This window comes from Schistocerca nitens, chromosome 3 (assembly GCF_023898315.1).
Source record: "Schistocerca nitens isolate TAMUIC-IGC-003100 chromosome 3, iqSchNite1.1, whole genome shotgun sequence".
In the NCBI taxonomy this organism is placed as follows: domain Eukaryota; kingdom Metazoa; phylum Arthropoda; class Insecta; order Orthoptera; family Acrididae; genus Schistocerca; species Schistocerca nitens.
Window position 1 is genome coordinate 518,770,206 of NC_064616.1, and position 26,835 is coordinate 518,797,040.

The 26,835-nt window shown below is 43.2% G+C and overlaps 1 protein-coding gene across 1 annotated transcript in view; it reads right to left on the minus strand.

The window, feature by feature from the left end:
• Positions 1 to 26,835, minus strand: part of LOC126249643 (melanopsin-A) — a 485,748-nt gene that overhangs the window by 52,308 nt on the left and 406,605 nt on the right. Inside the window, exon 9 of the mRNA XM_049951321.1 lies at positions 20,993 to 21,191. Within this exon, the coding sequence (XP_049807278.1) occupies positions 20,993 to 21,191 (199 nt within the window). The remainder of the gene's footprint in view (positions 1 to 20,992; positions 21,192 to 26,835) is intronic.

Consider the following 26,835-nt stretch of genomic DNA (forward strand, 5'->3'; position numbering starts at 1 on the left):
ACGGTGACCAACTTTAAACAGAACTTGATTAATTTTCACACACATTTATTAAAATAATAACAATCATAGAAGTTACTTTACTTGGTCCTGGATGCTATTTACAATTGACAATCTGAAGTTCCTTTGGTCTTGGTACGTTAATCTTATTCTCACATATCTCTGATACTTGACAAAGTGTCTATACATTTCTCTTCATGGCTATGTACAGGAATCTTATTAGCCGCAGACTGAAACTTGACTACAGACTAATGCAGACTGGGGCAGACAAATGCAGACTGACTAGTCGGGGGTCTGTACACTTGTTATAATACCTCGCGCGTTCAGGTATCACTGCGCGAGTGTGATCCGCGAGGAGAAAAGGTTCTACGTTAGCAGCAATCTCATTGGCTGCGTTACATATTAATACGCGGATCGGCGGAAGCAGAATTTGGTCCGTCTCTAACAAGGGGAGGCCGCCAATTGTGAAATTCAGATTCGATTCATACTGCGCATAATAAAAGCTCATGGCCAGATGTGTAATGTGGCAAAGCACCAAGATGCACTTCTCAGCCGTTGTCGAGAAAATCGACAGTTAAAAGTAACCGTTGCAGTGAAATACTCTCTACGATTACTCATTCTCTGCAGCGTCGTGGCGCAGCAGTAAGCGCTCGGGTTCGTAATCCGAAAGTCGCCGGATCGAATCTCACGCCATGCAATTTTTTTATTAGTTTTTTGTAATTCAATATATATATATATATATATATAAACTATTAATGAATTGCTTATGCATGTTGGTGAAGGCGGATCGCTCTCCAATTGTACCGCCTCCATTTTTCCGTTTGTTTAACAGGGTGTACCAAAGCTCTCCCGTCCGCACTGATTTTCGACGATGTTATAAGTTGCGCTAGGGACCGCATCTACCTTCTTTCGAAGTTAGCGGGCAACTACGCTGTTATGCGGCTGCTCGTTTCGGCCCATTCAACATCTGTCCTTCAAGTGTAACGAGGGAGTAACGTTTGACTTACGCTATACGTATTCGTTTCGGAATACCGTTTCTACGTCTTCCGTTAACTATACGAGATTAACATTATGAAGACAATTAATAACATTTGTGAAATACAACTTTGTTTGCGGAAAACATAATGATGTTCGAAGTCGCCAGTTTTTCCACGAGAAACGACTTTCATTAACTTATTATATGCATAACCGTTGCAACTGATTGCCGGGAATTATATATATGTGTGTGTATATACACATTTGAATTACAAGAAACAAATAGTAAAAAAAGAAAAAAAAGGTTGCATCGTGCGAGATTCGATCCGGCGACCTTCGTATTACGAACCCGAGCGCTTACCGCTGCACCACGACGCTGTGGAAAATTATTGATCGTAGACAGTATTTCATGGCAACGGTTTCTTTTAACTGTCGATTTTCTCGACAACGACTGAGAAGTGCATCTTGGTGCTTTGCCACATTACACCTCCGGCCGTGAGCTTTTATTATGCGCAGTATGAATCGAATCTGAATTTCACAATTGGCGGCCTCCCCTTGTAAGACAGTGCCATCTCGTAGTGCGGAGACGGACGAGCGCTGCGCCTGCGCTGTTGTGCTTAGCGGGGCGCGCTCTAGTGGGAAAGTTGTGTACGCGCTGACTACGCGGAACTATGTACACAACAAAGGCATTTACATTAAATTTCTCTTCAAAAATGGAATAAAGTACAGTACTGCATTCGATATGTTGACTGTGGCTTTTGGCGAATCTAATATCAGTAAGGCAAGAGTTTATGAGTGGTATAAACGTTTCAAAGAGTGTCGAGAAGACCTTGAAGACGACAACCGCATTGGACGCTCTAGCTCATCAGTTACTGACGACAACGTGGAAGAAGTAAAGCAAATGTTTCTGGAAAATAGCCGAATTACCATCAGAGAAGTTGCAGATTATGTCGGTATATCCTTTGGCTCACGCCAAGAATTTTTTCGGATGTTTCGGGCATGAAACGTGTATCAGCAAAGTTTGTTCCCAAATTGTCGAATTTCGACTAAAAACGACGTCGCGTAGACAGCCTTGTTAATCACTTAAATATCGAAGGACAGATGTCCAGGCTGTCACAGGGCGTTAAAATACAGTTACGGCGGCAGACGAAATTTTGTGCCTGACCAGGTTCGAACCCGGATTCGTGGTGTTATTTCTTTCGGACATGTCCGAAAGAACAGATGCCACACATTTATGCATATACAGGGTGTTTCAGGAGGAATAGTAGAAATTAGGCAGGTGGTAGTATAGACGAATTGCATTAAACATTCCATATAAATGAGTCCACTATTTATTGAGTACAGAGATACAGCTGTTAGTACGCAACCCTAAGAAACTCAAAGCAAAGGCAAATGACTTTCAGAGTTGATTTTCGAAAATTCCCCCACCGACTTCCATGCACTTTTGACTTCTCTTGATAACACCGCGTGTAACTCTTCTAAGGTCGTCTTTGCGTTCTTTTATGAGGGCTGCACTATTCATAATCCAAACGATCAAATCGGCTCGTGGGTTTACTTTTTCTTTGTGGACTTCGCCTTTCAACCATCCTCACAGGCATAATTCCAAAGGGATAAGGTTCGGAGACCTTGGTGGCCTAGAAAAGTGCCCACATCTACTGATCCATCTTCCGGGAAATGTTAGGTTTGGATGATGTGTCATCTGACGACTAGAATGTGCAGGTGTCCCGTCATACTGGAGGAACATACGCATTCTTGTAGCCAAAGGAAGCTCTTGCAATAATGCTGGAAGCTCATTTTCAAGTAAGTGTGTACAACGGGGTCCTGTAAGGACCAATCAACGAAACGAAAATGCATTGGACCCAGCTGTATGTACTCAATAAAAATTGGACACATTTTATGTGGCATTTTTTCTGCAATTTGTCTATACTACCATCTCCTACTATATTTACTATTCCTCCTGAAACATCCCGTATAATTATTCAGGTCTCGACGGGCCATCGAAATCTTTCAGTGCTAGACTCACGTCATCGTCCGAACCCTCGCGGAAATACAGTGTAGCTGCGAGCGAGAGGAACAAGTGACAAGAAGGGGGGGGGGGTACTGCTTATGTGGTATGCTGTAAAGATGGGAATTTGCGTCTGACGAGGAGCGTGTGTTAGATAGGTCCTGCAGGCAGGTTGGCCGTTGTGTCCCGATAGTGCATTATGTATTTTTCCGTTGCCCTTTTGTCTGTTATGAGTTATGTTCTACAAGGAACGCACGCCACTGGAAGCGGAAACCTGTAATTCATTTTACCTTAATTACTACTTCAGTTTTGTTCCACAATTTAAGGCATATATGGGAACAAACATGGAATACATGGGAATAATGGAGTTACTCAGTGACAGGTATGGGGGAGGCATTGTGGCCAGGCCTCGGATTTCGACCCCTGCCCTCTTTGCCTCCGTCTGCCTGTTACTGAAAGTCTTCTCAAAGCCAATAAAGTAAAAAAACAAAAAAAAACAAAAATGATATATTGAAATATATGGGCAAAAAATAAAAAAAGGAAAAAGTAAAAAAAAAGAGAAAAAATATGAAATAGTGCAATGGGCAGCGCGTTTGCCTAATAAACAGGACGTCCAGGTTCGAACCCCGGTCGAGCATAAATTTTCATCTGCCGCCGTTGCTGTATTTCAATGTCTGTCATTCGATATTTAAGATGCAATTGATTTTTGAGGCAATACCCGTGATTTGCGAACATTTGACTTGCCATAATTGTAACGGGAGTTTAACGGCATCCATTCCTTAGTCATTGCTTTGTGATGGCGCTAGCCCATGTCATATACATGCAAATCAGATTGTAGCGTATATTTAGTCAAATAACGAATGGTCAGTATACAAGTATTTACGAACAGTAGACGAAGGATTGCAGCGAGCTGATCACTTAACCAAGTGCAACATAGAATGCCTGTGTAGTGAGTCATTTCAGCTGCATAGCTGTCAGTAATATTTTTCAAGCAATTCACTGCAGAATTAATTTAATACCCGCATGATGATCTCTGTAGTCATACTGTATCATTAGGAGCTCGTGAATGGAATACTGTGTTCGTTAAATCAGATGCCAAATAAAGTGAAGCGACGACGCCACCACACTATCTTTACTTAGGTAGTCAGCGCTAGATTATGTGCGCCACCATTAACGTTACTGTAAGCAGTTTGACAGCATAACACCACCACATCCACTGACAACCAGTACCATTATCACCACACAGTTGTTACTCGCAGTGATTACAAGTTGCTGATGTTTGTCAAGAATAGTGGAAAGCGCCTCATGAATGTGAAGTCCACTTGCTTTAAGCCTAGGACAGAGATAATCCTAAATAACAGTATGAGGCTACCCAGTGAAGGGAAGAGTCCACGTATTGTCTCGAGTTCTTGCAGTTTGATATTAATGTAGTTCCAGATAGTTTCCCAATAACGGGTTCTTTTGGCTATCGAAATACTCATATGGGAATTATCTTAGTTCCTTGAACACTAACTAGCATAATAACACCTCATTTTGGATTGTATATGACTCGGAGAGCGACGTTAATTTGACGTTTCCGTCAGACTCCTGAAGACTTGCTGAATAAAGCCTGAAGTGCACTCACAGTTGTGTTGCCTGCAGCATCAATTCTGTAAAGTGTTGAGGCAGCTGGCAGTCATTGCTGAATACAGACACGTGCAAATATCTTCACTGTTCTAGGGGAACTCGTCTTTGTTGCATTTTTTCCATAAAGTAATTAGCACAATAACATAAGGCATATTTCGCTGAAGAACTTAATACCCGCAAGTCCTTAAATAAGAATCTGCGAGCGTCAGTAATGCATGAAAGGAAACAGATTGTTGGACAAAAGAATGGAGAGCTTCCTTCTTTTTGCGTTTCCGATTGGGCCTACGATAAGAATCTGGTCTCATATTATACAACATAACCCAAACTATTTATTTTTCACTTTATACTAAAACAAAAGCTATGACATGAGAAGAGGAAATGAATTACATGCTTCTCAAAAACTTTAGTTTTCTGTTTGTTTTCTCATTTTATACTAAAACAAGGGCGTTGATATGAAAGGAGGAAATGAAGTATACGCTTCCAAGAGACAATATTCCCTCGTGTGCTACTACTGCGTGCATGAAAGCTCTGTATTTAATTTTTGTGTCTTGGATAAATTTTGATATCACCTGACATTACTTTGTGAGAAGGTTCCTATTTTCTTGGGATTCAAGTAGAGTGGACATTTCATAACTGGTTAATATTATGATGACTAATGACATGATACCCGTTCCAGTTGCTCCATTGCAGCTGTGAGTAGAGTCTCACGTTGGTTACTATAAGAACATACAGGCAGTGATGTCCGCTCACTGCGGTCAGAGTCAAGGTGATTTCTTTCTGTTTATGGCGAAGCGTCTGCTGCATTGTCCACGCTCAGCCAACATAAACAAATCGCGGTGGCATTGAGCACTGCTAATCGGTGCACCTGTCGTGAGCCGCGACAAGAGCGCGCTATCTCTGCTAACGAGATTATGGAGTTAATACATCTTACTTAACGTAATATGCAGGAAATGGGTTGGGTAAAAATTCAATTTTTAGTAACTATCTACTGCATTAAAATACTTTACAGTTATATTTGATGCAATATTTATTGTTGCCTGTCTCTGTAATGTTAACAGTTTTGATTCAGATTGTGCGTGAGCACGAAAACAGACACACACACACACACACACACACACACACACACACACACACACACACACACACACACATACACACAGTCATCGATTACAGTGAGCCGCTGTCGCAGGTTCGAATCCTGCCTCGGGCATGGATGTGTGTAATGTCCGTAGGTTAGTTAGGTTTAACTAGTTCTAAGTTCTAGGGGACTAATGACGTCAGAAGTTGAGTCCCATAGTGCTCAGAGCCATTTGAACCATTTGAACAGTGAGCCGGCCGGAGTGACCGAGCGGTTCTAGGCGCTACAGTCTGGAACCGCGCGACCGCTACGTTCCAGGGGACTGATGACCTCAGATGTTAAATCCCATAGTGCTCAGAGCCATTTGAACCATTTGATTCCAGTGAGAGTGACAGCTGCTGTCTGTTGAACAACACTTGCGCCAATCAATTACGCAGATACACTGCGACCGTAAGGTGTCTCAGATGCTGGCAACAAATTCCAGCTGTGATGAATACAGCCTTGGGGAAGAGTTCGTAGTGCAAAACACACTTCTGGAGCTATCAGATGAAAAATATTATGTTCACACTACTCCATGCTCCAGTTTATGTCTTTTGGTTCAGCCTTTCATTTATTCTTATGAAGTTAACGTTAAAGGCATCATAACACGTTACCAGTAACAATATTGCATAGGAATGCTCAATGAGTGACATGATGACGTTCAAGCGAAACTGCAGTAATAGCCGTCCGGAACCACGCCGCTGCTACGGTTGCAGGTTTGAATCCTGCCTCGGGCATGGATGTGTGATGTCTTAGGTTAGTTAGGTTTAAGTAGTTCTAAGTCTAGGGGACTGATTACCTCAGATGTTAAGTCCCATAGTGCTTAGAGCCATTTGAACCATTTTTTGCACTAATAGTCACTCCGTTGATTTCTGTTGTTTCAAATTACATCAAGGATGGCCTATATCAGTAGTCGAGACTTCCTTAATGTGCAAAATAATTCATGCCAGAACGATCTTTGTTGAAACAAGAATATCTTCTTCTGCGTATTTTTCCCAAAAGCACTCGCTCCATATACAGTTCAAATCGTCCGAGCTGCCTCCTCAGCATTCACCCCTCTATTATACCTAAAGTAAATATTGTGTTCCAGATGTTACACATTTTTCCACTTGCGACGCAATTTTACAACGCTTAACCGTAGTTCATGATTTTCAAGTATGCAACATCCAGTGCTTAACTGCAAATTGATAACTGGAAGTTCAAATTCGAGAATGACAGTTGATACATACACTGAGAGCGTCGCGCCGCGTTTACCTGGGCGGCGCGCCGCCCGATTTCAGGCGGCGGGTGGCGTCTGGCCCGTGGCCGTAGACGCTGTAGCGTGAGGAAATGCTCTCGAGCGTGAGCTGTTTTGATCGCGACGCAGCCACTAGCTGTCCTGCGGAATTGTTTCTGGAAGTATTTGTTATTATTGGTGGGTGGAATGTGCAGCGCATTACTTCGATGTTCAACTAGACTCATAACTTTAGACGAGGGCCGAAATATGGTAAAAAAAGAGAGATACAATTGGACGCGAACACGTGATTTTAAGCTTAGAATACACGACTATTACCACTTTTTTTAATTAGGCCCTGAGAGAGGGGTCGGGGTCAAAGAGGTCTGGCCTCCATGTCCCACTCCCACCCTCCCAGAGCCGAGGAAGGAAAGGGGTTCGACAGGACCAAGAGAACTTAATTGGATCAAATTCATTTATTTATGAGTATACATATATATTTTTTCATGTATTTATTTATTTTTATATTTTTGGTCTTTTTCTTATTCTTGTTTTTGTTTCTTTTAACTGAATCCTACAACCGCCACCAGAAGCTTCCGAGTCGTCTTCGCGCAATGAATGTAAGGGGGACTCCCTCTAAACAGTTTTCTCTGGGGATCAATCGTGTGCCGTGAATCATTTCCAAGTGTGCCTTGTAGTACTCGGAACGCCCCAATGCGCACGAAGTTCCTCTAATAATGCGCCTAAATAATTCGATAGTCGTGTGCGGTACAATGCTCGGTGACGGAACGCCTCATGAGTCGTCGTCAGGTGGATTCAGAAGTCCAGAGCGTTTTCGGGCGCGGCTTGCAAAATATATATTTTTTTTTTCAGCCAGTTGACGGCGTTCGTTCTGGTAGTGGAAAAGTAGGCGTTATGTGGGTGTAGGAGTTCGTCCGGCTTGATAGACTCTGGCCGTTGTCACAACAGGAGCGCCAACATACGTTGTACACACAGCACATGTCAGGCGGTGCGCGTCCGAATCGACGACTGCACAGTGCGGACACTAAGGGTCGTCAGCGAGATGTATGGAATGGAGGCGCTGGCGTGTGGCTAATTTGCCGTTCACCACCACATACCACAAGGTTCTGAGCACTATGGGAATTAACTTCTGAGGTCATCAATCCCCTAGAACTTAGAACTACTTAAACCTAACTAACCTAAGGATATCACACACACCCATGCCCGAGGCAGGATTCGAACCTGCGACCGTAGCGGTCGCGCGGTTCCAGACTGTAGCGCCTAGAACCGCTCGGCCACACCGGCCGGCTACCACAAGGATCGAGCGTACGTGGGCAGGTATGGGGTGTGGACGCCTCGCCAAATCTTGGTCCAGGGGATGGTTGTGTGTTGTTGTTCGACGTTGTTATGGGGTTGTCGAGACTTATAGATGCGGTAGTAATCTCTCGTTCTCGGTGTCCTCGTCGTCGGTAGACCCTCGGTCATGTAGCTCAGTTTGACCAGGAAGTCGCGGATGTGGGTGACAGACGGAGCAATGTAGGCCACGGCGACCGGTGGACGAAGATCTCGCGGCGCGACGATCTGTATCAGCGTCCCAGTCAAGCTGTTGTTGGCAGCGGTCCATGCGAGCCGCATCGTCCTCATGTAGAATGCCGGTTGTGGACGTGAGTCAACCACAGGCCCCCTGCCATTGGAGGCTTCGTTAAAGTAGTGTAGCGAACTTTGAAGGTATGACCTGCGCTCACGACTGTCCATACGCCAACTTTAAAGTGTGGGCCATGGAGACTGTCAGAGGAAGAATGTGCGCAAAATAATTAAGTTTGGGTGCTAGGTAAGTGTTGCCGTAACGCGTTCGGAGAATCATATCTATATTACGGAATCTGCTGTCACAGAGCAGCGCCCGTGTCCTTTGTAGTAGCCGGGCATATGTGGCTGTCGTGAAGGAATCTTTTGGGAGCGGATCTCTGTTGTGTATAGAAGGCCTCTCCCGACATCCATGTATGTCGTCTTGCGCATGTTTACGACGCTGCCCGTAGCAGCACAACCATTGAAGCGTCGCTTGGATTTCATCGGCCGACCGCGCCAAGAACACCACCTCATCTGCGAAGGCAGCACATCGGAAGGTCACGTCTCGAATGCAGATGCCTTCTAGTCGTTGGTGAAGGTCATGCAGTGCAGGTTCGAGGGCCGCCGCGAATAAGACTCCTGATAAAGGACATCCCTGTCGCACCGACCGTCCAAGAATGATGTGTGCAGTCTGGTTGCCGTTGATCATAATCCGGGAGCGCGCCCCATGGATTAACCGTAAGATCACCCTTGCTGACGCCTGCGAGAGACCCATGCGTTTGAGCACAGCGTGAGGGAAACTGTGGTCGATACGATCAAAGGCGTGATCAAAATCGACAGCGACAAGAGCGCCTCGGAGGCAGCAGGCCGCCGCCAACGCCTTGACCTCACGGTAGGCGCCAGGAGCCCTGTGGGTGTTGTTGTCACCGCCTAAACACTTCTGGTCAGGATGGATCATCTGTCCGATGGTGGTCTGAAGTCGTGTGCGGAGGATACGGGCGAAAAGTTTATAATCCGCGTTCAGGAGCGTAAGAGGACGATAGTCTTGACAGTGATGAGAACTGCTCGGTTTGGAAACTGGTATCATGATGCCTTCGAGGAAACCTGTGGCGACGGTAAAATCGTTGCGGAGGAGGTCTTGAAGCATGTGAATCCACTGAGCGGCTATCAGGGGATAGAAGGTGCGGTAGAATTCGTTTGGTAAGGCACATGGCCCCCGTGAAGGAGATGCCACATGTGTAGCGCCAGATCTCGCACGAGTGCCCGTAGTGCCGGGCATGCAGAGTAGCGCGGTGTTTGGTCTGCTGGATCCAAGACGCTATTAAAATCGCCGGCTATGATGTAGTGGTCCGTATTCCAATTCATGAGTGGAGCAATTTCGTTGGAATAAAAGGTGATCCTTTCTCTTCAATGAGATGACCCGGAGGGCGCGTAAACGTTGACAACGCGGACTGCTCCAACCATGACGGCAACACCTCGTGCAAATGGCAGGTACGTAACTTCCGATGCCTCGATGCCGTCGCATAATAGGATGGCGGTTACACCGGCACCGTCGCTTGATGGGATGCTGTAGGCTGTGTTTCCATAAATGTTCAATTGCAGCTCTGGTTGGACTCCTTGAAGGAGGGTGATATCCAGATCCGCCGCCCGGAGCATATCATGGAACATGCGTATTTTGATGACAGAGCGTATGCCGTTAATATTGACTGCGCCCACGCGGTAGGATTAGGACATCTAAATGCAGAGTGAGTAGACGCAAATGGCGGCCTCTCGGTGATAATAGGGCCGATTGGCTACCCTTCCTTTCTGGCAAGTATCTTTACCGGCCCCCTTCTGCGCGTGTTAGGCTCTCCCCATGTGGGGCGCCGGTCCCGTATGGCGAAGGAGTGTCAAGGGTGTCTAGTGCGTCTTCTGCCGCCATTTCAGCACCCAGTCACCGAGCGGGGAAGTGGTCGTTGACGGCGCGTCGTAATGGGCGTTGTGGTCCATCACGTGGTCTTTGTTGTGAGGGGCTTCAGTCATGGCAACGTCTGGGCTGGGTGGGGCCACCGTCCTGTCCGTGGTGTCGGATGCCTACCTTGATGTGGAGCTGGTAGATTCCGCTGGCAACGACGAGTCAGAGACGGCGTCGGCAGCGCGCTCCCTGTCTCCGGTCTGTTGGTTGTCTTCCGTCGAGAGGCGGCGTTTCTGTATATTTCCGCGTCCGTGTGTCCGCTCCCGTCGAAGGGGTGGGGTCAGTACCTGCAGCCATGCGGCCGGCGTCCGGAACCGACGTCTCTGATACGATAACGGTGGTGGTGGTGCCGGTGATGGTTGCGGATGTTGTGTCTTTCAAGCGTCGTCGGCGGCTGAGTTCGCGCGCGCATTGGACTACAGCATGGGCACGGCGTCTGTGCACACCGGTTGCACCGCTTCCACGTACGTAATCGGTAATGCGGTTGGCACATCTGTTTGTACTGGTTCCGCACCAGGCACCTGGACAAGGCGGCGCTGGAGGCAGTTGGATCGGACGTGGCCCTCCTGTCCACAGCTGGCACACGTCAGCGGTCGTCCGTCATAAATAATGATGGTACGGCAACCTCCGATGAACACTTACGAGGGCACGTGCTTGCTGAGTTCGATGCGTACCTGTCGTACGCCACTGAGCACGCGATAGTTTTCAAAGGTGTTCCATTTCTCTTCCGTGTAGCTTAGGACCGTTCCATATGGCCGCAACGCGTCAGTAACGTGCGCAGCCGGGACTTCGAACGGCAGTTCGAATATGCGCATCGTGCGCACACCCATACCCGCGTTGTCCACGGTTACCATGCTTACGTTACCGTCAGAGTGGCGAAAGCTGTAGCCGTTGGTGGAACGTCGCACTAGGTTGTCACACGCCTCTTCATTCTTCATCTTGAGATAGACTATACTGGAAGTGATAGACAGGTACGCCTATCAGCTAGTGGGGATCGACATACATGTCGTCTCTCAGAAACCGTTCAATTTCATAAGCCTTTGGACGCGCGTAGGAATCGTCGAACGTGAGTTTCACCGTCGCCTGCCGGTAAGAGAACGCCATATCTAGTGAGAGCTCTAATTCCAACAGCGAACGCAGTACTCGCAGCGAGTAAACACACACGTGGGGAGCGCTGCTCAGCGCACCGCGCGTCCGAGGCTTATCACGGCTAAATGCCGCCTCATACGACTAGACCACAAGCGGACACAATACGATAACATCACGGAAGTAGACGACACTTCCTCTTGACACTTCCGCATCTTACAATGTTGCCAGATTGTGCAGATCGCCGGACTTAGCGTTTTCAGGGACGGTCGGTATTATTGGCCACCTGAAGTGAACGACTCGGACTTAGTCTCTGTGGCGGCTGGCCGGCGGTCAGTTTTTATGTGTAAGACTGTACATAGATGGTATGGCGGACAGGGTAAGCAGCAGACTGCGGCTGTTTACTGATGATGCTGTTTTGTACGGGAAGGTGTCGAAGTTGAATGACTGTATGAGGGTACAAAATGACTTAGACAAAATTTCTGGCTAGTGTGATGAATGGCAGCTAGTTCTAAATGTAGAAAAATATAAGTCAATGCTTATGAGTAGGGAAACAAACTGATAATGTTCGAATATAGCATTAGTAGTGTGTTGCTTGACACAGTCATGTCTATTAAATATCAAGGCGTAACGTTGCAAAGCAATATGAAATGGAATGAGCATGTAACAATTGTGGCAGGGAAGGCGAATGGTCGGCTTCGGTTTATTGGAGAAATGTTTGTTAAGTATGGTTCATCCGTAAAGGAGACCATATACAGGACACTAATGCAACCCGATGTTGAGTAATGTTCCAGTGTTTGGGATTCATCCCAGGTCGGAATGAAGGAAGATATCGACGGAACTCAGCAGTGGGCTGCTATATTTGTTACCGGCAGGTTCGAACAACATGCAGGTATTACGGAGATGGTTCGGGAACTCAATTTGGAATCACTGGAAGGAAGTCGACATTCTTTTCGATGAGCACTATCAAGAAAATTTAGAGAACCAGCATTTGAGGCTGACTGCTGAACGATTCTACGGTCGCCAACGTATATTTCGAGTAAAGACCACGAAGATAAGCTAAGAGAAGTTAGGGCACGCACAGGGGCAAATAAATAGTCGTTTTTCCCTCGCAGTATTTGCGAGTGGAATCGGAAAGGAAATGATTAGTAGTGGTACAGGTTACCCTCCGCGGAGTATGTGTGTAGATGTAGACGAATGTGTCCCTTAAAAAATGGTGTAGTAAGACAGAATGAGAAAATATTCAGAAGATCAGAAAAGCACAAATATATAAAAACACGTGTAGATGTTAAAGAAACTGCAAGGGAAACGTAAATCGGTATAGCAAGTGTGTGTACTGACCGAGTACTGTGCGGAAGCCTCGTATACATTTGCTGGGGTTCATTTGCTACAGTACTCTACCGAAAGTCAGTGCACTGAGTGCACTGAGGATATACGAGGTGCATTCAAGTTCTAAGGCCTTCGATTTTTTTTCTAATTAACTACTCACCCGAAATCGATGAAACTGGCGTTACTTCTCGACGTAATCACCCTGCAGACGTACACATTTTTCACAACGCTGACGCCATGATTCCATGGCAGCGGCGAAGGCTTCTTTAGGAGTCTGTTTTGACCACTGGAAAATCGCTGAGGCAATAGCAGCATGGCTGGTGAATGTGCGGCCACGGAGAGTGTCTTTCATTGTTGGAAAAAGCCAAAAGTCACTAGGAGCCAGGTCAGGTGAGTAGGGAGCATGAGGAATCACTTCAAAGTTGTTATCACGAAGAAACTGTTGCGTAATGTTAGCTCGATGTGCGGGTGCGTTGTCTTGGTGAAACAGCACACGCGCAGCCCTTCCTGGACATTTTTGTTGCAGTGCAGGAAGGAATTTGTTCTTCAAAACATTTTCGTAGGATGCACCTGTTACCGTAGTGCCCTTTGGAATGCAATGGGTAAGTATTACGCCCTCGCCGTCCCAGAACATGGGCACCATCATTTTTTCAGCACTGGCGGTTACCCGAAATTTTTTTGGTGGTGGTGGTTTTGTGTGCTTCCATTGAGCTGACTGGCGCTTTGTTTCTGGATTGAAAAATGGCATCCACGTCTCATTCATTGTCACAACCGACGAAAAGAAAGTCCCATTCATGCTATCATTGCCCATCAACATTGCTTGGCAACATGCCACACGGGCAGCCATGTGGTCGTCCGTCAGCATTCGTGGCACCCACCTGGATGACACTTTTCGCATTTTTAGGTCGTCATGCAGGATTGTGTGCACAGAACCCACAGAAATGCCAACTCTGGAGGCGATCTATTCAACAGTTACTCGGCGATTCCCCAAAACAATTGTCTCCACTTTCTCGATCATGTCATCAGACCGGCTTGTGCGAGCCCGAGGTTGTTTCGGTTTGTTGTCACACACTGTTCTGCCTCCATTAAACTGTCGCACCACGAAAGCACTTTCTACACATCCATAACTCCATCACCACATGTCTCCTTCAACTGTCAATGAATTTCAATTGGTTTCACACCACTCAAATTCAGAAAACGAATGATTGCACGCTGTTCAAGTAAGGAAAACGTCGCCATTTTAAGTATTTAAAACAGTTCTCATTCTCGCCGCTGGCGGTAAAATTCCATCTGCCGTACGGTGCTGCCATCTCTGGGACGTATTAACAATGAACGCGGCCTCATTTTAAAACAATGCGCATGTTTATATCTCTTTCCAGTCCGGAGAAAAAAAATCGGAGGCCTTAGAACTTGAATGCACGTCGTATATGAAGGGAGAAGTGGGAACTCGTAATATTAAAATGTTCATTACCTAGCGGATCGTAGCTCCCGAAAATGCATACATCAGCTATTGAATATTCGAATGTCGCTCCCTCCCGTGCGAGTGCGCAACAGGTAGCCGTAGCTGTCAGACCGTACTTCTGCCGTCGCCTACAGATGTCAGCAACAGTTGCTCCCACGTGTATTTGTTTACTGTAGTCTTGACGTCAGACACGCATTGTAGTTATCTTTCTTTTAAAGCTGTAAGTTCAAACGGTTCAAATGGCTCTGAGCACTATGGGACTCAACATCTGAGGTCATCAGTCCCCTAGGACTTAAAACTACTGAAACCTAACTAACCTAAGGACATCACACACATACATGCCCGAGGCAGGCTTCGAACCTGCGACCGTAGCGGCCGCGCGGTTCCAGACTGAAGCGCCTAGAACCGCTCGGCCACCCCGGCCGGCTAAGCTGTAAGTCATTGTTCTACATTCACCATGAGTGGGTTATTAGTATATTCGAAAAGTTATTACAAAAGTAGAGTGTCTGAATTAATGTTATGACAGTATTACTCGTTCTAAATCGTAGAAGTTTTGATCTTATGTGAAAACAGTGAAAGGCAAGATTTGTCGACAAGGCGGGAACATACAGTGTTCTACTTTAATACTCGGCCACCTTAGTATGTCAAAATTTCATCAGTATATTGCAGAAAATAGTACATAATGATACGCAGAAAACATTTTTATAAAAGCATAAACTTGTTTTGCGATAAGAAATATTTTCGGCCATATCGCACGCCTAGCGTCATGTTGCCTCACGTTAATACTGGACCGTCTAGAGCACGGTCGTATTTGAAGTAACGAGAAATGTTTTGGATACGCAAAATTTCTTCCTCTATAGTCCAGTTGTGGTCTTTTCACAGGTACTACAGTCCTAGATGAGAAGTGCGTCGATAGATCTACAACAGGTTTGTCAATCTGTGCCGGTTGGTACTCTAAAAAATGGTTCAGATGGTTCTGAGTACTATGGGACTTAACGTCTGAGGTCATCAGTCCCCTAGAACTTAGAACTACTTAAACCTAACTAGCCTAAGGACATCACACACATCCATGCCCGAGGCAGGCTTCGAACCTGCGACCGTAGCGGTGGCGCGTTTCCAGACTGTAGTGCCCAGAACCGTTAGGCCACCCTGGCCGGCGGTTGGTGCTCTGTTGTAATAAGAAGGATGATTCGAGCAGGAAACTACGAGTTTTTTCCAATATCCCCCTTTATTTTTAGCGAAATCATGCTTCGATACAGGTATGTAGAAGGAATCGGCTAAATAGCACATCACGCAGATTTTGTGATAAATGTCTCGTCGAGAGTAAGCTATAGGGAAATCCACGCCAATGTGTGTCCAAAATAGCAGATGAACTAAGTTCGAAGAAAATCGACTCAGATACGGGAGAGAGCAGAGTTGCTAAGACTACAGCAAGTGAGTAACAAGGTAGAAAAAGTTCTTCCTATGTTACAGAGCTCAGCGGGAAGAAAAGATCGGACTTTGCACATCGCTACGCTAATAAGGACTATGATTGTGTGGAAGATTTTGAATATGTGGTAAACAGAAAATATAAATATGAGAGTTGGAGCATGTGAGAGGCAGAGTTAACAAAGATTTAGAATAGAAAAATCTTTATACTACAGCGAAACAGTGCACTGTTATAGTTGAGAGAATGCATTTTAGGCTGGGTTGAACGAATGTACATTTATTCTAATGAAAGAGCTAGGGACACATCGCGGACTTTTATGTGTCGATAAAAGCAAACAAGAATGTTACTGAATAGAAGTTAACTTGTGACACAGAAGCTACTGAGAACGCTAAAAACGAGTAAGGCAACATATCTGACGACCACTTCTGCTGAGTGAAGGAAAGCACGTCACATTTGTCTCAAACATATAAGCAGAGCAACACGCAACTGTAGCCCCGTCTCATTGCGACCCATCTGTTGCAAGTTTCAGAAAACATTCTGTGTATGTGTACAATGGTCTTCCTTGAAATTGACTTCCTTACTATGGAGTTACGAAGCGTCAGTGACATTCTGTACGCTTTACACAGTATTCACTGATGGCTGTTGCTCGAGTTAGTCAACCGAACAAATATTAAAGACAATGGACCCTTTCAAGGGAGCAGCGGGGGTCGAACCCCTGTCTTCCATCCACAGTTATTGACATTTGAAATTAGATCTTCTGTGGCTGGGATGCGACAACAGTATCAAAAGAAACTGAATACCGCTAATAATTACAACTCCACGTATTATGTTCATAAAACACGTTTGGAACTATAATACTCATTATATGGTACAAATATCCTATATCTCCCAGTTCAGAGTTTGCGTGTGCGCTGTTACTCTTGTGATTTGACGATAAGCAGTGTTTGCCATTTGTAGGATCAGCGTCGCACTCGTCCTTCTTGTAATTATGTGACATTGTAATGACCGTCTGAGTGACTATCGACCTGCCGGGCAAGACAGGCAATTTCATCGCATCACATAGCGTCCAGACCATCGAGCAGCATACATGGCGCATTCCATCTCCTAAGTCATTTACATTTTGCGCTTCTCACAGCCTGTAGATGCAAGGGTCTATTGTGAGCGCCGCAATGCAGATCTACTGTAATGATGAACACCAGGATCTGACACCGGCTGCAACAAAGAATTAACGGTGAGAGAGGCGTCCTTCACTAGACTGTAATATTGTATAAATAGGCCACAGCGCAGAACAACACCCTCAAATAGATGGTAGACAGCAACATATGAGCAGTCATAACTTCCAAAAACGTATTCTAGTCGCTAGGTACAGGTGACCTTATTCTAAAAAATTAATTCATCTAATCACATGTCGCTGGATACAAAAATTAGCACTGTCTCAGGAACGTCACAATTGTGTGCTCGAAATGTGGAACATATCAGTTGGATTGAAGTTTCACTGCAAGTACTGATACATTCCGATGGCATGGCACATGAGGCGAATGTTCCTTTTGCGTGTAGGACACAACGATAACCTTGTGGGAAGAGTGGTTAACGTCAATGTAATGGGACCCATGAAACGCCTGGCATCGTCTCTCACTGATAGACGACAAAGGGCTCAATAGCAGATCAAATGTACCAGTGACTTCACCTACAGCCTCCTAAGCTAAACTTACACTTCCAGCAGAGTACTATACCAATATATCATTCTATAACTATGTGAGAGTGGTTTCACGACAACTACATGTACTATCACGCTCAAAAGTATCTGAACGACACTAACTGCGTTCCGTCTAGTTTACATACGGCCTACGTATCACAAGTTCCCTGCCGGTACAAAATTTAACAATCTGATGACATTCTATAAGATAAAAATCTTTCAGAATATTTAATTGAAATACCAAGAAAATATCAAGGGAATTTAGAATAATAATTTTGTATCACTTAAGGAAGTAAGTCGACTATTACAGAGTTGACAGACATTTTCTGTTATGTTGCCAAGTTTCCACAGCCAATGTGTTTCTTGAGTGCGCTATCAATTCCAGAGTACTGTTCGTGCTTCAAATGATCATCCCAAATAGCCGCCAAATTGATAGAGTTCTGAAGAACGACAAGAACAAGCCAATAAGTATAAGCCAACTGGAACACCTGTGCAGGGGGAATTAACTGGGTGGCCTCCTCTTCAGTAGCTGAGATAATAATTTTTGTTTTGACCTCGTACAATTCATGTCGAACACCTGAACCGGAGTAATTTATTGGGTGGCCCTCCTCTTCGGTAGCTAACAACATAATTTTTGTCTTAGTGCATAGGTAAATAGAATACTGAAAGGAGAATTATCGAGGAGTAATTATTAGAATAGACTGCCATGTTAATTGTAAACAAAAAGTAACTTAGCACTCACTCTGCTGATGAGCCCAATGACAGCAAGTGCTTAAGTAAAAAGAAAGTAAAACAAATGTAACTTGGTGGACTTTTTACGTAGAGCGACCACAGGGACATCTGAGGATACGAACGCGACAGTATGGAAGGGCATCCTATTCATATACTGCCGATGCATTATGCCAGATTACCACAATGCCTTAACAGTCCTTGTTAGGCAGATTATAGCTCAAATTTAATTTCTCTCAGGGAAAGATTTGATCAATAGCGTGTGAACAGCACCAACGTTCCGGCATCCCACTCACAACACAATCCCATCATATTCTAGTTAATCACGCCAATATGTCCTATGCTTACACGTTTCTATAAATGATTTAACTTATTTTCCAGCTGACTGTCAACTCATTTTGAAGGCGATAAACCATAGTCACAGAATGTAACACCATGATACAGCCCACTGCTCCCTTCACTACCTCTGTGGAGTTCTCATAAATTAAGGTACTGTTTTCTGTGTGTAGTTACCCGTTTTACCAGTGAAAAAGCCTGCAGACTGCTGTAAAGGCTTAATTACTCCTTTAAGGCAGCTCCTGAGCACATTCACTTGGCTGCAAATATTACTTCTCCATTCTTCTTTAACTGAAAAATTGGGTGTCTCACAAATTGAGTAAAACCAGAACGATAAACACTTGTAGACTATTCCTGGTAGGTGCAATGTCGTGGTCTTAATTTACATTTTGACTGATTTCCATACAAATTGGTGATCTGTAATGGTCACCTGTGGTAGCAATTTTGTATAATCGAATTCTACACCGGTAACAGATTAGAGCATTTGCAACGAAGTTGTTATATGGACTACATGTGAATCGTGCGGTGCGCAGCTCAGGTCGTTCAGATACTCTTGACTATGACAGTACACGAGAATACTTGGCTGGCCACGAAATCGCCTGACATCAGAAACATTGGAAACACCTCTCTGCATTCTACTTCGATCATTTTCCGTATATTACACCAGTATATGTGTCTGGCTACGAGGTAACTTGACTTCAACCCTATTGAACACAACTCTTTGCATCCTGATTCAATAAATCTGAGTCAGTGTGAGTATTGAGTGGTAACTGATTAGAATTGCCTCCGAAAGTTGTGGGTACATTTTGGAGTTCACACTTCGATGAGATGACACCGACTGAGAATGAAAGGAGGATTCTAACCGCTGCTAGGGAGGAGGTATCCATTATCAAAAGAAAGAAGATCAAAAATATCTAATCGTCTTTAATATGATTTCTAATAGTTGGGGATACTGTTTGTACGGAAAATAATGATCAGTACTCAATGACGTAATTCTTCACGTAAAATTCAGATGAAAAGACAATATCAGCTTGGTTCTGCAACTCATAAGACAGTCCATTATGGATAATGCCTCATTTTCTTGTGTGTGACACTTTACGAGCTGCTACTTGCTGTACGGTCGCACTCCTATACATTCGAATTTGTGTTGCCACGCGCGGTTTAATGCACATGACTCTGGTTGATAGATACGTAGAACTGAAATAATTCCTTAGCTTCGTTGCCCATCAGACTTCTTTTTCTTTCTGCAGTGTTATATCGAGTCGTCGATTCTCATAACACCTGTTGATGAAGCATCTATTACTGCACGAGGCGTGTGATACAGAACGCACTATGCTATGTGTATTCTGACGGTAGGCGGGAACTTTGAACAATTTGTGTGATATATTGTAATCTATTCCTAAACTTCAGCAAGCGAGAAGTATAATGAACAGTTGCTTTAACTGAAATACTTCACGTGATGATCTTAGAACTCGGAAACGAAGATTTTCTTCACATATGTTGATATAAACACACATTCTTATTTTCACATATGGAATCGGACGCCTGAGTATTACCCAATATTTTCGAAACACTATTTATGCAAAATTTAGAAAATACAATAAAATGAATGAAAGTAACACAAAGTAAGGGTGAAGCAATGGAATCAGTAAATGAGATTACCATTATACCACAATGTTAATACCTATGGTCTGTTTCATGCCACGATGTATCCTGTGAACATAAGGTGCATCAGCGTAATAACGTGACAAGCTGTAATCATATCACCTATAAAGAGCTTATATAACTAGGAATAAATCCTACAATAGTACAAAACGTTGAGAACACAACACAAATAACGAACAGATTGGTTAATTGGGAATTAATATTACGTAAGAAGGTCGAAGCATAAACGACAACAATAAGTACCACTACACAGCTATTTAGCTTATGAATTGGCTGACACAATTACTCGAGACATGAACACAAGGCAGTGAAGCAGTTCAACACCAGATACATCTTAGACATGGGGTTCGCTATACACCGTTGGGAACAATAAGTCTTTGAAAATCAAATATGCATAATGGTACAGAGAAAGAAGATAAAGGTGTTAGTTAAGAAATTAACTCACGAAAAGTGAGCGAAGCAAAGATGACAGTAAAAAACAGTTTGGCATTACTAACATATTTTAGATACCAGATGCTTTAGGCAGTCACAAACGCAAAACATCGACACGATAACGGATTTTCAAGACAATGTGTCAAGCACTGGCAATGGCAAACGCCAAACACAACAGAGGCAACATACAGACACCTTCGTCGAACGACTGAAGCATAACTCAACCGATGACCCTCGAGCTATCAATTAATTAGGACAACGAGCATGGTTAACAGGACAGGAAACACAATGTTAGCGAAACAATGACACATCACAATGGCGTGACAGTGTAGTTACGTTAGCACGGTAGGCGGGGGAAACGTTGAGGTGACGTACTAGTGTGGTGTGGGATCCACTTGCCGATGACTGGCATCTTGGACAGGCCGAGGCAGAAGCCGGCTCTGAATCGCGCGTTGAGCCAACTGTAGATGATGGGGTTGCAACACGCGTGCGACATGGCAAACCAGTGGCAGAACAGGTACAAGTACGGGAGGCCGGCCCACTGCTCGATCGCCGGCTGGTGCTCGACGACTAGCTGCAACAGCAAGCCTCCAGGTTAGCTGCCGAAGGCGTGGCGCAGCTCCCCATTAACCAGTAAACAACGCTTTCAGGGCCAAAGACAGTAAACATATCGCGGCCAAAGCCTTTTTTAAACGTGAAGCAGTTGAAACATACTATAGCGTTTCTCGGGGCGCCGGCTTCGGGGGGCTAGACTATAAAGTAAAAGTGCGGACAACAAAGGGAAGCTCCGTGACGATCATCGACTCTATTGATTAGTATTTTCTCAGGAAAATATCTGTGACTGGTGGCATGTAATATTTTCCGACGACACACTATTTTCTACAGCGAAAGAGGTCCAGTGCGAACATACAGAGCGTACCAGACATATCCGCGAGTCATCTCGCTGTGGCCACGTGTCTCTGGCGGTTTGGCGCTGGATGTGTTTGCGTATACTAGGATACTTCGCAGGACAGATGACTGACTTCGATGCTGACCAGTGTACTTACATTGTGGACAGCGTTCTGATACCATCCGTTCGACACCTGTGGGCTGAAGGATTAACGTGTTTCCAGCAGAATCGGTCTCCTACGCAAATGTCAGCTATAATACAGGACCGGTTTTCAGAATAGAATGAGATTTCTTTTCTCAGCTGGCCTCATCCAGAAAGAAACCTTACGTTGACTGGAAACTTACGAGTATTGTGTCAAGTATCTACAATGACCTTTGAAACTCACGCCACCTGCCTGAGACGACGTACCATAAAATGTGAAATCAGATACTCATAGATTCTCCTTCTTGAAGGATGCAGATGATCGTCGGGAGGGATATTAAGTGGTTAAGGAACTACGTTTTGTGCCGTTTTGAGGGTCGAAAAATTCTTATTAGAAACTGCGAACTGTTAACTTTGTGTGTTATGTAGATTAAATAATTTGACGCAGTGAAGAAACAATTGCCGAAAATGGGATTCGATTCGATGTCGCTGTCGTGCAGTCACTTGTCAGTCTGTCGACTACGCCACTGATTCAAAAATTCGTTACAATAATTGTGTCTATATTCAGATATTAGTCGAAGTCCGGCTTTTACAGGTCTGAAAATCTAAATGATCCGGAAAAGATTATACTGTGGGTTTTTAGAGGATTCGTGCCTCGTGCTGCCTATCAATAAAGCGTAACTCCCTTAATTACAATTACAAGTTTCCTTTACTTTTATGAGCAATGTTGTGTACCCTATAATGTGATTATCTCTTTTATAACATGAGAGACAATTCAAATCTCAGACATTGCCACTTTTTGCGCTGTTGAGTGTACCATTTTTTTCTTATTATATACCCATATTCATTCATGATGTTAAGTGAAACCAATGAAGAAATAAATGATAACCAAAAAAAATAAAAACTCAATCAAAAATCTAAAAAAAGGAAATAGTTGAAGGTGATGTTTCATGTGGATATTAAACAACAAAATTATGTCTGGCCAGTTCGTTCTTGAGCATAGGCTTCATAACAATGGGGCATGTTGTACTGCGAAGAAGGAATTTACAAACTGTTTCTTGCCAAGAAGGAGACAGTAAGCAGTCACTACTGATAATACTATTTATGTACACAGATAGCACCGTTACCGGTTTCGAACCAACTGGTTTATCTTCAGACGGCTGTTCACGTCTATATATATTTCTGTTGACGTTTTTAGCTCTTTATTCCCCCTTGTGGCGAAAGATTCTTGGAATGATGGTGCTCTATAGTAAAAGAAAAGAAAAAACAAAGAAACGAAGTTAGAAACGATCTATTTGAACGTAACTAATAACGATCGATCGAACACACTGCAAACAAATCACTGAGTATGAATTGTTATAATTATATTTTACTGACGTTGAAACTTCGCACTTCTCCGTTATTTGGTTGCAATGTTTCTTGCTAGAGTTCACACACACACACACACACACACACACACACACACACACACACACACACACACACTCCAAAAAGTTTCTGGCACATAAGGAAATGTATACAAAGATGGCGAAACCACAAATACAACAGTCCCAAGGAAATTCTCTTTCAGAGGTTTTATAATATGTACATTGATTTGACAGAAAATTTACAAAGAATAAACATTACATAATATGCATTTCATAGTCAATGAAAATTCATTATAAATAAAGTAAATAGATGTAAGAACCCGTTTGATAGAAAATTTTACTTAAATGATGCAGTACTACATAAATATTATGATATACGGGATATAAGGGATGAGAAATTAGTGTATATACACAAATAAATATTACGATAGTGGACAATATATTTTCATATGATGGATAGTTGAAAGTTTAAACTAATTTAACAACTGTATTAGTGTGTGGCTGAACACTCTGTTAATTTTAGTGGAGCATTTCATGTTGAGTCACTGCCTGCAATTTTTTTGTTAAAGAGAGGAGTGTTTACTTCTGTTTCGAACTGTACAACAAATGGACGAAATTTTGTAGAAAAGATGCACTGACTAACTCAGTCTCTTCATTGGGAAGATTTAAAATACAGTGTAAGTAACGAATGGCAATACAATAAATAGTAAATTGGTAAATACATAGCCGGCGAAGTGTAGAGAATATCATTAGTGCGATAGGAATAGAGATGGCTACATGCCAATAAATAATCAAGTATTGTCATTGAGTGATATTGTATCTGCTTTAATTAGATTGAATATATCTCTCGTGTATGGTCAGTCTACCACACCCTAGCACGTTTTATGGACATAAGTTGATGGTTGCAGAGGGGTTTTGAAAAGTAATGCCTCCGGGTTTTTTATGCTGTTCTCAATGTCAGTTGAGGTATTACATGTCAGGTATATTTTACTAGGTCGACTTTCATGCTTTGCTGATGCAAGTTGCAACCCTCTGCCGCTAGAGGGTTTCAAATTGTAGCGTAACAGTGTCGGTGCGCTGGAAGTAGCGTGGTGTAATCGAGTTTCGAGTTTGAATAGTTCGTTTGCACATGGAGTTACCTCTGTTTCAGTATGCCAATGAAAACCACACACGAGTGCTGCGACATCTGGAACAAGGTGGAACTTTGGAGTCACTGTCATCGGTCATCCTCCATATAGTCCCGACTTGGCCCCATCCGATTTTAATCTGTTTCCAGAAATTAAAGAACACCTTCGAGGATTTCACTTTGATAGTGATGAAACGATGCAAGAAGAGGAGAGGTTGTGGCTCCGCCAACAAAGTCAGACTTTCTATAGTGCCGGTATCAACAAACTGTTCTCTCGCGTAATCGAAATTTAGCGGATTTCTTTTAGTACTCACCTGAATAGCTTCCACTTTTCTTTATTCAGGGTCAACTGCCACTTTTCGCACCATACAGATATCTTATCTAAATATTTTTGCAAGTCTTTTTGGGCATCTGATGACTTTACAAGACGGTAAATGACAGCATCATCTGCAAACAATCTAAGACGGCTACTGAGATTGTCTCCTATGTCGTTAATATAGATCAGGAACAACAGGGGATATAACACTTCCTTGGGGAACGCCCAATATTATTTCTGTTCTACTCGATGACTTTCCGTCTATTTCTACGAAGCAGCAAGCGGCAAACTGGTCACTGTCTGTTCACCGTTGGTGCGGATGAAATTTATATTCCGGAACTAACCTTTCCAGTCATAACACTCTGACTTCACTCAGTGAGTCTACTTAACCCCACCTGATTCCAGGTACAACGATGATGGAGCATTTTGATAATCACAATATTATCCCCGGTGGTCAATCCACCTCTAGTATTACTGGCGCAACTGGTCTTTCGGATTCTGGGGTGGCCACGTTAAAATGCAGTGTGATTCAACAGAGGAAGTCGGAGTCCTTTGGCCAAATTAAAACCAAAACAAATACCTTTTTTGTAACACCTGTCATACAAACATTTTTGCAAGTAGGTGAACTTCGTAAATTGGAAGATACATTAAAAGAACAGGAGATTCAAGTTTTGACACTTCAAGAAACACGAATTACGGACAATAACACCATGGATTTCCTTAACTACCGTCTTTTTAAAAGTAAAACTGATAAAAGAATATTTAATAATACACCACATCTGGGAGTTGCTTTTGGAATCTCCAAAAACATTTTTAATTCAATAATGGAGGTAAAACCCATTAATAATAGACTAATGACAATTTCTCTTAAATGCGCAAATAAGGCACAAACTTTAATTAATGTCCATATGCCAGTCAATGAGGATAACCGTAAAAAATGTGAAGAAGCTAGTGAAGCATGGGAAACGTTAGAAAGTATCATCTTGAAAATTCCCTCAAACCCCGTTAAAATTTTAATGGGCGATTTTAATGCTCAATTAGGTAAAGGGAAAAAATAAAAAGAACGGTGCATTGTTTTCCTGCGCATAAATGAACAAACCAAAATGGCTAAAGACTTGTTGAAATGTGCAAAAATTTTAACCTCCAAATCATGTCAGCACATTTTAAAAAGAACCCTTCTAAACAACAAACTTGTCGGGCACCCAATACATTTATTGGGGAATTTCATATCGATCATGTAGCAATTTCGTACCCTAACTACAAAGAAATTTTAAATGTCCAAGTTAGGAAAGGGGCTAATATAGATTCTGACCATTATTTAATGCGAATAAAAGTAAAACTTCAATCTCAAAAACTCTTCAAAACAAAAAATGTTATCCAAAATTTGATACTGCTAAAATAACCCCAACTCTAACAAATGAACTTGACAACAAACAATTCAACAATTGGCAAAACCTAAAAGAAAAGTTCATCAAAACAGCACAAAATTTAATTCCGCTTCGAGGAAACAAAAACACCCTTGATGGAAAGCGGATTGTGAAACAACAGTTAAGACTAGGTGTGAGGCATTCAAAAATTGGAATAACAACGAAACTGAAAACTGTATGAAAAGAAATGTCTAAATTAATCTGACAGACTAAAAGAAACTACGAACATGCCCAACATCTAGAAATCGAAAAAGACTTCCGAAAGTATAATAAAAGAAACTTTTATAAAACATAAAAAACAAAACTAACTGGTTACCAAACTCAAAGTCTCTGCTTCAAAAATGAAAATGGCTGTTTGGCTCTTAACAACCAGGAAAATTGTAAGGTACTTGCTAATTATTTTGAAAACTATTAAACTGTCCAGAATCAGCGAATAAATTCCAACCACAGAAAACTAATAAAACCATCCCTAACTCTAAAGAACCTAACGAAATCGAAACAATTAAACATATTAAGAGACTTAAAAACAATAAAGCATCCAGAGAAGACGGTATAATTGCATCAGTGAACAAATAAATAAGATCACTCAACTAATAGGACATATCTGGCAAACTGAGAAAAAACCTGAGGACTGGAAAACTGCCCTAATTCATCCATTGCATAAAAAGAGGATAGAACTGATGTTAATAATTACTGAGGAATCTTTCTTCTCCTGGTCACATACAAAATTCTCTCGCATTGCTTACTTGATCGAGCTCAAGAACAGTTAGAATCTAAAATTGACGAGTAGCAAGCAGGCTTTAGACCAAACGGATACTGATGAAACTAATCCTTAGGCACCAAAGGATTTCTGGTACCAATATAGTATGTACATTTGTGGATTTTAGAAAGTTCTACGACTCAGTTGATCGTGAACCTCCTTTCCAAATTTTAAAAGAGCAAGGGCTAAATA